This window comes from Ursus maritimus, unplaced genomic scaffold (genome assembly GCF_017311325.1).
Source record: "Ursus maritimus isolate PB19 unplaced genomic scaffold, ASM1731132v1 scaffold_15, whole genome shotgun sequence".
NCBI classification, from domain to species: Eukaryota; Metazoa; Chordata; class Mammalia; order Carnivora; family Ursidae; genus Ursus; species Ursus maritimus.
The window spans coordinates 22,348,328-22,362,362 of NW_024423897.1; the positions used below are offsets into that span (position 1 = coordinate 22,348,328).

Here is a 14,035-nt window from a genome sequence, read left to right on the forward strand (position 1 = left end):
AAATTAAAGGATAATAAAGATACACTGTGAACAACTGTATGCCCACAAATTTGATAACCTAGATAAAGTGGACTATTTTTTGAAAGACCCAATCTGCCAAAATTCACACAAGAAGAAAAGTATGATCTGAGTAGACCTATATGTATTAAATAAGAAATTGAATCAATAATTAATAATCTTCCAAAACAGAAAGTCCCATGCTCACTTGTGTTCATGGGTGAATTCTACCACATAATTATACCAATTCTTATAATGTCTTTTAGAAGATAGAAGCAAAGGAATACTTCCTAATTCATTTTATGAGGCCAGCATTACCCTGGTACCAAGCAGGCAAACATTACAAGAAAACTACAAAGCAGTATCTCTCATGAACATAGATGCAGAAATTCTCAACAAAATACTAACAAATCAAATCCAAAAAAGTATTAAAAGAATTATACACCATGACCAAGTGGGATTTATACCTGGGAGGCAAGGCTGGTTCAACATTTGAAAATTAGTGTAATCCATCACATCAACAGAATTAAAAAAAAAAAAAAATCACATGATCCTATTGATAGGTGCAGAAAAGGCATTTGACAAAATCCAATACCTATTCATGATAAAAAAAAAAAAATAGGACTCAAAAACAGGAATACAGAACTTTCTCGACTTGATAACGGCTATGTACAAAAAGAAAAGAGGAAAAAGGACAAAACCAGTGGTTCAAAGAGAAAGCATGTAATGAGATAGATTTATAGCCAGATATCTCACTGCGCCAGTGAACTAAGTGCTTCTGTTAAAAGACTAAATAAGAAAACCCAACAAAATGCAGCTACTCATTACATGCTAATCACAAGAAACATAAACAGAATTCAGAAAGGTTGGAAGTGAAGATAGATGGGAAAGATGGATTGTGTAAATACTAAATTTTTAAATGGAGGGATAATTCATAAAGGAAATAATTCACAAAGAAAATGTAACAGTTCTAAAATTGTATGCTGTAAATAATGTAGACTCAAAATACATAAACATTTGAGAAAATTACATTAATAGACAAATGATTTGGGGAAATTTAACGTGCTTCTCTTGGTAACTGAGAGAACAAACGTGTACCCAATATCTGCAGAATATACATCTTTCCAAGTACACACAGAGCATGTATAAAAATTAACTGTATACTGGTCATAAAGTCAGTCTCAGCATTGTTCAAAAGATGACATTATTAGGTATATTATTTGATCATAATGCAGTTAAGTTAGGAATTAGTCATTCCTGTAGAGCAAAATTTGTAGGACGCAACTAAGGCCATGCTTAGAAGTAAATCTATATATTAGAAAAGAAATAAAAGATCAGTGATTTCAGCAGCCATTTCAAGAAGTTAGAAAAAGAACAGCAAAGGAAGTACAAAGTAACTTGAAGGAAGAGGATACTAATGAATTAAGAACCACTGTAAAATAGAAAAGAGCAATAAAACCGAAAGTCAGTTCCTTTAAGGAGATTAATTATAATAAATTTTAATATGTAAATTAATAAAACTCTATACAAAATTCATGTTGACTGTGTAATACACCATATAAACCAAAAGTAAATAAGCAGGTGCCTATAGATCCATCTATCTTCAGGGTGGATAAACCTCCACAAATACAAACCAAAATATGCATATTGTGGTACATCCATGCAGTGAGTGCTGTCACTAAAATAGAATGTACTAATACGGGGTATATTTTTAAATGCAAAAAGCATGGTGTGTGGCAAGTACACAGCTTTTTGTGTAAGGGAAGGGGGGAAGGAAAATTAAAATGTGTGTGTATAAACATAAAACATTTTTTCAGTATGCATATATGTAGATTAATAGACTTGGAACAGAATAGAGAAAGCAGAAACAGACTCATGGGTGTGAGGGAACTTGGTGTTTACTAAATACAGCATTGCAGATCTTTGGGTAAAGAATAGCCTGTTAAATTTTGCTAGGTCACATAATTACATAAAAATAAAATTGGGTCTGTGTTTCACACCATACACAAAAGTCAATTTCAGGAACATTAGAAACTTTATTTTTTTTTTAAGATAATTTTTATTTATTAGAGAGAAGAGTGCATAAGCGGAGGGAGGGGGAGAGGGAGTGGGAGAGGGAGAAGCAGACCCCCCACTGAGCAGCGAGTGCGAGGTTCAGTCCCAGAACCCTGAGATCATGACCTGAGCCGAAGGTACATACTTAGCCAACTGAACCACCCAGGTGCCCTGGAACATTAGAAACTTCAATGAGCAAATATGAGGAGCAAAACTTATAGAAGGAAACAGAAGAAAATCTTTGACTTCTGGGTAGGGGAGTATTCCATAAATAAGACAAATCAGCACAAACTATAAGGACAATAATTTACTGTTGACACATTAAAACTTATACCTGCACTCCAAAGAAATCCCATAGTAATGAAAAGATAGGCCATAGCCTGGGAAAAGTAATTTGTAAGATATATAATTAAAGGATTAGTGTCCAGAACACGTAACGAACTTTAGCAGATCAGTAAGGTAAAGATATTCCAGTATATGAATACCCAGTAAATAGTAACCTACAAGTCATGTCAGAGGAGATCCCAATAGCCAGTAAATATGAAAGATACTCTACAGTAATCAGAGAAATGTCTGTTAAAACCACAGTGAGATACCATTTGATAGTTACCAGATTAGCAAAAGTTAACACATGTGGGAAATGACTGATGTACAAGAATACTCATTGCTGTGTTATTTACCGTAGCAAAATCTTGGAAACATCCTAGACATCCATCAATTTGGGTATGGTTGAATAAGTTACAGAAATGATGATGGTAGGGCACAGAGGTGGCTCTGTGTGTGCTGGTATGGACTTCCAAGATCGTAAGTAAAAAATCAAAGGGCAGAAGAGTATATAAAATGCTCCCTTTTATGTTACTGTAAAAAAGACGATGTGTGTATGTACTTGGATGTGTGCAAGCTGTTTGTGAGAAAACACATGAGATACTGATTGGGCTCTGGGGAGGAGGAGAAGGGGACAAGGAATGGGTACCTTTACACTGTACCTGTGTTGTACTGTTAAGAAATTTTTTTAACCAGGTGTATGTAGTACCCGTTCAAGAAAGTAAAAATTGTTACTGTTTTTAAAGCATGGGATCTGAAATCACACTGCTTGGATTTATTTTTTTTTTTTTTAAGATTTTTATTTATTTATTTGACAGAGACAGCCAGCAAGAGAGGGAACACAAGCAGGGGGAGTGGGAGAGGAAGAAGCAGGCTCCTAGCAGAGGAGCCTGATGTGGGGCTCGATCCCAGAATGCTGGGATCACGCCCTGAGCCGAAGGCAGACGCTTAATGACTGCACCACCCAGGCGCCCCCACACTACTTGGATTTAAATCCCAGCTTCAATTCTTTTTTTTTTTTTTAATAATTATTTATTTTAGAGAGGGCACGAGAGCATGAGTTGGAGGCAGAGGGAGAGACTCTCAAACAGAGGCCCAGCTGAGTGTGGAGCCTGACTCAGAGCTCGGTCTCACAATCCCAAGATCATGACCTCTGTGCCAAAACCAAGAGTTGGACACTTAACTGACTGAGCCACCCAGGCACCCTGACCAGCTTTAATTCTTATTGGCTCTGTGGAGTTGTACAGGTTACTTGCCCTTTTTGTGCCCCATTTTCATCATGTGTAAAATGGGGACAATAATAGTTTTGGTACCTACACTTGCCTTATAAAGTCGATGTGATGTTTAAATCCACTTTAACTAAGGAGCACATCGTTTGACACCCCTGGTATGTACTCAGTATGTGTTAGTTACTATTTCAGTGGTTACTAAGCACCGCAGAAGTACAATACTATTTGATAGTGTGCTTGCTTATGTCCAGAGAAGTCCAAAACATCATCTTTTGCAAATTTTGGCCATCAGTAGCATACATACTATTTCACAACATGTGTGGTCTTGGGGCGCCTGGGTGGCGCAGTCGTTAAGCATCTGCCTTCGGCTCAGGGCGTGAGCCCGGCGTTATGGGATCGAGCCCCACATCTGGCTCCTCCGCTAGGAGCCTGCTTCTTCCTCTTCCACTCCCCCTGCTTGTGTTCCCTCTCTTGCTGGCTGTCTCTATCTCTGTCAAATAAATAATCTTAAAAAAAAAAAAAGTGGTCTTGCAGCAGAATAAAACAAAACTGGAGTAAATGCTGTCCTTTTGAATTTAGCACTGTGTGGATCCAGCAGGGTATGTTCGTGTTTTCCTCTGATACATGTTACAATTTTTTCTTTTTAGAAATGTGAACATAATTTGAGCAAGCCAGAATTTAATCCAACATCTATCAAATTCAAAATCCAACTGGTTGCTGTGTGAGTATTTTGGGATTGGTGTTTTAGTTACTGTTCTTTGACTTTTTTCAACACGAAATGTATTTACTCTGGGCTTAGAAAAAAAAGAAAAGAAATCCTGCATCAGAATAATCTTGCTGTTTCTTCTGTTTAGGTTTCGAGTTGCATACCATGAAGTTTAAGACAAATTATAGACCGAGAATCAAGGGTGTTTACGTCAGGGACACAGTGATGGTGTGGTCTGGGCGGTGATTGTTAGTTGATTTTTGGACAGAGAGTCACTGGTCATTGATTACAAATTATAAAATACCTAATTTTGGTAATGATCCAAATTATTAAAGTAAAAAATAACCAAGTATAGCAAATCAAAGAGTATCCCTACAACAATGTTCATCTTATGTTCTGATAACAGTCAATGAGTGGGATAAAAGTGATTATTAGTGTTAATGCCCTGGGACTTGTTAATAGAAGGGAATTTTGTGTATGAAAACCACTTACCAAACAAAAATATTTTGAAAAATTAAAATGTTGTCTTGACTTCAGGGCAAGAAATGCTTAAAGGGAACTAAGTAAGGCAGGAAACGCAGAAACCACTAAAGAAAATAGATAGCTGGCCCTTAGCAAAAAAAAAACAAACAAACAAACATGAGATGTAAAAAAAAAAAAAAAAAAAAAAAATTGACAACAGAATCCTGAGACGGACAATAGAGCAGGAAAGAATATTTGCTACTCCATGACAGATAAAAATTTAATGTCCCTGGAAGACAGAATTCCCACCGATTGGAAGGATAAAAATGGGAGTGGGACAAAGGATTTGAACTGGCAGCTTAGAGAAGAGGAATTTCAAATGGTCAGTGAATACATGGAAAGATGCTGAGACTTGATAGGAAGAGTTTAAAATAATAAAGAGCATTTAGTGCTCATGAGAATGCAGGGAAACCTATTTGCATACATTGCTGCTAGGCTTGTGGATTGCTAGAATCTTTTTGGAGAGTGGTCTGGAATATCAAGACAAAATTATATAGACCAAACCAGGAGTACTGTCTTAGGAATCTATTCTGTTGAAACAAAACCACCGTATCTAAAGATACATATGTAAGGATGTGTATTGTAACATTTTAATGGCAAAAAGCTAGAAACCGTTTCAGTGTCAAGCTGATTAACCATTAACAAATAGTTGATTGAGGTACACTCGGGTTGTAGAATATTGTGCAGCAATTAAAAATAAGTCCTTCCACCAGTCAAAAATGTTGAGAAATGCTGGTCTATTCACTTTGGAGGAAAGAATAGGTATGTAAACACTAAGCTGGGATTTGACCCTGGATGATTCTGAGTTCAAACTAAGCACATGTGAGTGTAGTATTCTCTTGTCTTACTTAAAGAGGCAGCAAAACATAGTGGTTAAGGGGAAGAACCCTGGAGGTACACTGCCTGAATTTGAATCCTGGCCACTCACCAGCAAGTTACTTCTCCCAAGCCGAGTTTCTTCATCTCTGTAATAGGGGTGATGATGATAACACCTGTCTCATGCAGTCACGGTGAATATTGCATAAGTTAAATTTAAAGTTTTCAAAACATTGCCTGGCACGTAGTGCTTTATAAAAGTATGTGGTAGTGTGTTTCTACCTCTGCAGTGTGTTACTAAGTCAGTCATGGGTCCTGTAAGCAGTTGCCTTTTAGATTTACAAAAATGGATTAATAAAATCTCAAAAAATGTATCTAGCAAATGTATAAGGAAGATATCATAATGCACACAGATATATAGGCTCTAAAAAGAAGTGTACATACGATTTCAGAAAGAACTCATTACTAGTTGGTTTCATGTCTTAAGTTCTTACTGTGATGGTATGATTCATAAAAATTCTTTTTCTGTGACATGTTTTAATTGAAGAAATTTTTGCTGAAATCGCTTAAAAACAAAGTAACAATAATTTTAAAAGACTTCAGTGAACATTAATATATTTTTTATTCACACATAGCAATTATATCCCAGAAGTGAGAATCATGTCAATTCCCAACCTTCGCTACATGAAGGTTAGTACTTTGCTTAACAGGAAGACAGAGGATTGATCAGAGATGTGTGTGTATGTGTATGTGGGTGGCTGTGTGTATTTAACATGAGATTCGGGAGCAAGGGATAGAAAGGAAAGTTTGACATCAGAAAGGGATTGGGATTTTTTATTCCTTAAGCTGGGATTCTTGGCAACAGCATCTTTGACATACATGTAGAAGGAGCAGCCTGCACATTATGTAAAGACGGAATCATGGGTGGGGAAAGAAAGAAGATGTTTTACCCCACAGACATCTTTAGCTCTTCTCCAGCCAGGAGACTCTCCACATCCCATGTCTGTGCGTGTATCAGATACCAGGAACCAACCGATTTCTTCTTTATCACAGCCCCTCTCTTCTTTGAGTTCCTTATCTGTGCTCCCTCACCCCCACCATGAGTTGTAGAATATTCTGGAACAGCTACTTTAGTTCTTTCCTTTCACGCTGCTTATGAAGACATGTATGGAGTCCATGCTTATCTGAAAGATTTCACTAATCTCAAGAAAGTACCAAACAAGGGCAAATTATGAAGAAATCTTACAAGTCTTTTAGGGTCCTAATGAATGATTTTTTCTATGACTGGCAACCCTGTGGCTCTCATACTTTATTTATGAGGACTTTCAGACTAGGCAGACTAAGTTATTGCTCAGCAGTCCTTAAATGGAGGACTGGATGGAGCAAGAGTTGTAAACTTTAATCACTTAGATAATGTACTGTCCTCAGAATTTCTGAATCTAGTACCTGGCCCTTTCTTTGGTATCTGCCCCATTTCCTCATGTAAATTAAGTAACTCCAGAGCATGTGTAGCCTAATACATCAGAAATAGAACAGGAGTCCACGAGCACTTAGGGAATGTGGTGATGTAGAGGTGTTGGTGCGTGTTACTGCTCAGGAGTAATGGGGGGCAGGGCAGGAGGTGATGGTTTTGTGAAATGCTCGGTGCACTAAGAAAGTGGACCTAGGTGGCAGTAGTGAACATGTCTGAGAGAGGCTTGTCCTGTTCCCCAGGAGAGCCAGGTCCTCCTGACGCTTACGAATCCAGTGGAGAACCTCACCCACGTGACGCTGCTGGAGTGCGACGAGGGGGACCCGGATAATATCAACAGCACTGCTAAGGTAGGAGCATTTTGCCTCATCCTGAGGGACCCTGACTTTTCCTGGAGGGGCCTTTTGACCTGGCTTAAGGGACTCCATGCTGTCTTCCATTTCCACATCCAGGCAGTCATCACGTTCTTTTGATTTCACCTCCTGAGTTTTGTTTTATTTTGTTTTACTTTATGAACAATCACACTGCCACTGCCCTGTTTGAAGGTCTCATCTTTTCTTACCTGGACTGTGTCAGTGACGTCCTTGCTGACCTGTTTGGAATCCACCCCTGCTTCCATTCCAGCCCTATCATCTGTCTTGCCACCAGAGTGATCTTTTCTGAATCTAACTTTGGTTATGGCTTACTGGTCATTTGGCATCCCTCTGACTTAGGGAGGAAATCCAAATTCCTCAGCATAGCAGAAAAGGTTCTCAATGGTCCCCTGTCTGTCTGTTCTTCCAGGATGACCTTCCTCAGATCCCCAAATCTAGCATTCTCCAAATCATACATATTAATGCGTATAATCCAAGCAGATGCAATGGTTATGAACTTCTGTGCTGGAGAATTCCAGATGCCATTCTTTCTACCTAGAGTGCCATTCCCTGATGTACATACCCACACCTCTCTAAGACATACTTAGGCTTCAAGACTCCTAGGAAATAAGATGTCCTTTTAAACGCTGGCTTGCCTCCTCTAGATGCCCTCCACTTAGATACAGTACACATAGCACTAACTATTAAAACAGGTGATTTTGACTTGCAGTAAATATTAGTTGAATGAAGAAAATATGGCCTTTTCTTAATTTTGCTACTTGGCGATTCATCTAGTATTTGAAATCTTAGATCAAGAACTTTACTCAGTGGGCAATCTATTACTGACTCGTAATTCAGCAGGATACTCAGAACAAAAATTGATAAAAATGATGCCTATATCTTTAATTAGTTGTTACTCAAAGAATACTTATTAGCAGAGAATTTCTTTACCCCCTTTTTCTTTTTTTCCTTCTGCTTTTTAATGATTTCACTTTATTAGCGTCACTTTCAAAGAGAGTGGACACTAATCTGTCCTTGCTCTTTTTAGTAACACTAATAGCCTGTTCCCATGAGACAGAAATCTGTTCCTGATGTACACACCCAGCCTGTAGACTTGCTCCCTTTCTTTCTCTTTATACCTCCGCAGCCTCATTTGTATCCATAATTACAAACGTGGTTGACATTGTTATCTGCTGACCTCTGACATAACAAAGTTGAGGCTTTTCCTAGAAATGTCTGTGTTCCTAAACAGCATGTTTCTAAACTCTGTATAAGTGAAATAATACTGTTTCTTGAAACTTGAAGCTATTTCTGTATGTTTGGGTCGGTGTACTACTGCATTGTATTCTGTTGAGTGAGTGTCCTGTAGCACATTGACCCATTCCGAGGCGACCCTCTCTGTTTTACTTTCCAGGTGGTGGTGCCTCCCAAGGAGCTCATTTTAGCTGGCAAGGATGCTGCAGCGGAGTATGACGAGTTGGCAGAACCCCAGGACTTTCAGGACGATCCTGAGTGAGTGATCTCTTAGTGACCACCCCCCCCCAACATACCACAGTTGGCTAATATAGGAGGCCCACTTACAGATCCCAATTTTCTTATCTTGATTTTTTTAAGATGATTTTTTCTTCCTGTTTGTAAAAATAATTACTGCAGAAACTTGCAGAATATTTTTTAAACTATGGAGAAGAAAATAAAATCCCACTGCCAGAGATAAGCACCATTAACATTTTGGTGTTTGTCCTTCCATATATTTCTTCCATCATTGAGTCATTTTGTAAGCAGTTTCTAATCTTTGTTTCCATTTAAATAGTAAATATTTTCCCCTGTTAATAAAAATTTTCAAGTGCATGATTTTTCATAGTTGTGAACAGGATACAGTATTCTCTCCCTGTAGTTTTATTGTCCACTTACGTCTCCCCGCCTCCCCTTTGAGTAATAGATTTGACTTTCTCTTACCTAATAACTGAGAAGTGAAAAACCAAACTTTTCCCTGGGTGAGGATACATCAGTCAGGATCCAGTCTAAAACTGCAGTGGGTACTGCCCCTTCCTGGGTGAAGAAGCACTGCTGGAGAGAGGCTCGCAGGAACCACACACACAGGCAGTTCTTGGGCAGGAGCAAGCCCCTTCCCCCTCCAGGTTCCTAGTCTCCTTTAGAGCTCCTTCATTTGACATGAGCCTGACAGGGAGCCAGCCTACAAAGCAGAGACATGGACAGCAGAATCCTGTGTCACAAAGCAAGATATAGAGGGTGGGCTTGGAGCTGAAAAGAATAGCTTCGTTTACTGGCACAAGGAGCACGTAAGGTTTTCTCAACAGAATGATCCAAAGCTCCCTCAGCAAGACATTAGGAAGAAGAAATAACGTGGGATGGTGGAAAAAATAAAGGGCAAAGATGAGTTAGTGCAGTGATTGCCAGACTCAACTTCAGAAAGCACCAGGGCAGGTGTTGCGTTTTGTTTTGCTCTATAGAGTCCCAGGCCCCACCCCAGAGAGTCTCTTTGGCAGGTCTAGGGGGAGAAATCTGCTTTTTTTTTAAAGCTTCCCAGAGATCGGTGGTTGCCTGGGAAATTAGGCTAGAAAGACACTGACTTCTTCCTTTTTACTATTTTTTTTTAAAGATTTTTATTTATTTATTCGACAGAGATAGAGACAGCCAGGGAGAGAGGGAACACAAGCAGGGGGAGTGGGAGAGGAAGAAGCAGGCTCATAGCAGAGGAGCCTGATGTGGGGCTCGATCCCATAACGCCGGGATCACACCCTGAGCCGAAGGCAGACGCTTAACTGCTGTGCCACCCAGGCGCCCCCCTTTTTACTATTTTTAACTGAGTTTTTTTTTTTTTTTTTAATGAATCCTACAAATCAAGGGTTTAGTTATTTACTACAGTACAAAATGCATTGGGTTAATACAATACAGAATGCATTCTCTGTAATCCTTGCTTTATGTGGATCCTTAAATGACATTAATTCAGTATAGAAATTTGTTAAACCAAGGTCACCTGCTGGAAAGATCTGAGATATCAAATTCTAATTAGATTACCTGATAGAATTAATAAAAAATTGAATTAATTATACTTCACATTGCACTTTTAGGACTTTCAGATATTTGGAAATTAATACTATATAATACTATGTAAATGTTTAAATCCAGTAACTTTTCTTAGAGTATTATTTGAATAGTAGATCAAATTCTGTTTCATTGCCCTTTGACTTTTTGTTTGAAGCTAAGTTATTAAAGCACAAACTTCAGGTGCATGTCAGAGAAAATCAAAATGGAAATCTCAACTCTTTAAAGAGATTAATTTTCTATTCTAAAAATTTCTAATTTACAGAGCTTATTTACAAAAACACTAATTTTATGGTGTTCCAGAAATTCCTTTAAAGCCCTGAGTTACTATCAGTCTGTATCCTAGAGAAACATTATCACATGCACACAAAGATAAATGTAAAGGGATAGTCACAGCACCGTTGTTTATGACAGGAAAATTGGCAATAACTTCAGTATATACCAATTACAGTAAATCTATAATAGAGTACTGTGTAGCCATTAAGTAGAATGGAGAAGATCTATACATACCAGCATGGAAAGGTGTTTGTGATAAACTGCGTGGAAAAAAACCAAGTTAACAGAATAAATAGTGTGTCCCTTTTGTGTCGGTTAAAAAAGCAGTGTAAACTCATAGAAAAATATCTGGTAGGTTAAGAACCAAGTGTTTGTAGTTTTTCCCTGTGTGTTGAAGGGGAAAATAAGGGAAGACTTACTTTTTCCCATTTGAATTTTTTAGGACTGTATTTTACTTTTGTAATATTAAAAAGATTGACATTTTGCTGAAGGAACTCCTTATTGCTAATAAACGAGATGGTGGTCATAACTTGTCATCAGAGAAAATGTAAGTTTTAGTGGCTTGGCTGACTTGTGACCTGCCTAATACTGTACTTATTTTTTCCATAGCATTATAGCCTTCAGAAAGGCCAACAAAGTGGGTATTTTCATCAAAGTGACCCCACAACGTGAGGAGGGCGAAGTGACCGTGTGCTTTAAGATGAAGCATGATTTTAAAAACCTGGCAGCCCCCATCCGTCCCATCGAAGAAAGTGACCAGGGCACAGAAGTCATCTGGCTTACCCAGCATGTGGAACTCAGCTTGGGCCCGCTTCTTCCTTAAAGGTGCCACTGGTGGGGCAAAGGACACCATGAGCCCACGTTAAAATGTGGAAGCCGCTGCTTCATTAAGCTTTGTTCGTAATGATGTACCCATGCACTACTGAATCCTGTTCCCGGGAGGGTGGGGGCACTGGCAGGGCAGTAGGAACACAGGCTAACTGCTGTTCCTCTCGCTGTCACTTCTGTTAATACCAGTAAATCTGTCTTCCTCACTGAACCCTGCACGTCGAATAACAACAGCATAGTTCCCTCCCAAGAAAGGGGATGGCTGTTCTTTGGAGGGGCATTAGATTTACCACCTGAGAAACTGACCATACTGTCTCCCAGTCTGATCTCAAAAAGGATCACAATCTCACAGATAAGATGATAACCGCAAGGCAGACCTGCTGTTAACGATCCAGCATTGGTCTCAGCTGCTATCTGCATTCCATGTAGCTATAATCTGGCAGTCTAAACATATCCCTTCACTTGCCATCATGGCTCCCATCTTGCTGAGGTTTCCACTGGACAGAAAAATAAGAATTGTCACATTGTCTTTAGTTGTGTGGTGTTTGGGAAAACCCGTGAGATTCTTAAGGCGCTCTCATTTGCCCTCTTCTAAGTAAATACAGGATGCATATTTATCGGGTGCTCTTAAAATTTTTTTTCATTAGAATATGGAACTTTTAAGAATTGGAGAAGCAAGCAATCACATGTCATGTCAAGGGGGTGGCGAATTCCATTCATTTTAAATGTTGCCACAATGTCCTGGTAAGGTTAACGTTGTCATCCGGAGGTAGCCCTTCTATATCTTACTCCCTCCCCCTCCCCTCTGCTCTGCCTTTTTAACTCAATAAGTTGTTCTAAATACTTGGCACCTGGAAAGAGGCCAAAGAAAACTTGGTAGACAAGTTCACTTCTGGAATGCAGAAAACATTTTAAAGGTCAGATTTTTAGCATGATCCCAACTAATGTTCTTTCCATTGATTTGAAGGGGAAAAAAATAGCAGTTACAATCTCTTGAATCGCAGACTGGATATTGAGATAAAGAACCTTTCCCCTTCCTGAGTTGAAGACTTTTATCATATGGTGTGTCAAATAAGGGCGTTTTGACTGTAAACCATAAAATAGTTCAGCTAGTGGCCCAGAATACTTGCTGACAGCACACATGCTGTTTTCTTTTGTTATCCTGGAATTGGCTTGCTAACCTTAATTTCTGTGACGTTTTCTAAAATGAGACTTGACCAAGTAGACCACCATCTGCACCACATTTTCTGTAAATGTATTGTTAGCAAGTGGCCAACATTTTTGGGGAAAAGAGAAATTTCCTGTTTATCCTGGTTTTGTTTTTAAGTTCAAGCCTTTAGTTTAAAAAAAAAAAAAAAGATACATAGTAATCTAGAATACAGACAGGACATAGTAACTTATTACTCCCTCTGGAAGATAAAAATATTTAGGAAGCCTTTGAAAGACACTAAATTGTACTGGAAAGGTCAAGCTGACTTTATGAAACAATATTCCACAGAGTAATATATATGCTGCAGTATAAGAAAAAAATACACATATCTCTAATATGATGACAATAATAAGTAAGGTTTTTAGCCTCTTAGGAGGGTGGGACAGGGACTTGTGTAATGACAAATTTGCAGACTAGAGAAATAGTTTAATTTTTTGTGATCCCACAGAGTGTTGGTTTTTATTTCACTACCTACTAGAGCCTACTCGAAGCCATTGCTCCACATTGCCAGTGGAGGACCCGGATGCCGAAGGAGAAAATGGCTTCCTGTGTTTACACATTTGCAGACTACACACTCTTGTATATTGTGCGTTTATGGCATGTAGCTAGTATTTGTTCCCCAGAGTAATAGTTTTGAAGTAATGGGTCTCATCAGCCCCATGTGACACAGAAACACAAAAATACTTTTGATCATAGAATCTTTTTTTCTTCAGAAGCCAAATTAACTTGAAGAATAACAGAGACATTGTTTTAATGTTTCCTCAAAATGGTTTTCAGTGCAAGCCAGTATTCTGTGTATCAGTAGAAACGAGTCAACACCTGCAGCTGGTGAATTCAGAATTTTATTCGTTGCTTTTTTACATTAGATCCGGCGCAGGATTGTTAGTGCATAGGCCGTGTGCACCACTGCAGGCGAGTGGGACGTCGTTAGCACTAGAAACTACAGTTTCGGAAACATAAAGCTCAGTTAATTTCCATGTGTGATTTAATTAGCCCACTGAGGTTTCTTTTGTTCAGAGGGCTTATAGGTGTCATGAGCTAAATAAATGTCATGCATATTTGTGAAGAAACATCCTTTTTGGTCCCTTTTGGGAATGAGAGGCACTCCTTGATCTTTATGAATTACAGGTTCCTGTTTTGCCTTATAGCTTAACGTAGTGAAATAAAGCAGACAAAGCTTGA

At 38.7% G+C, this 14,035-nt stretch overlaps 1 protein-coding gene across 1 annotated transcript in view; it reads left to right on the forward strand.

The window, feature by feature from the left end:
• Positions 1–14,035, forward strand: part of DCTN4 (dynactin subunit 4) — a 29,886-nt gene extending 15,851 nt beyond the window's left edge. Inside the window, exons 9-13 of the mRNA XM_008692504.2 lie at positions 4,253–4,326; positions 6,285–6,339; positions 7,363–7,470; positions 8,888–8,985; positions 11,425–14,035. Of these exons, the coding sequence (XP_008690726.1) occupies positions 4,253–4,326; positions 6,285–6,339; positions 7,363–7,470; positions 8,888–8,985; positions 11,425–11,638 (549 nt within the window). The 3' untranslated portion in view covers positions 11,639–14,035. The remainder of the gene's footprint in view (positions 1–4,252; positions 4,327–6,284; positions 6,340–7,362; positions 7,471–8,887; positions 8,986–11,424) is intronic.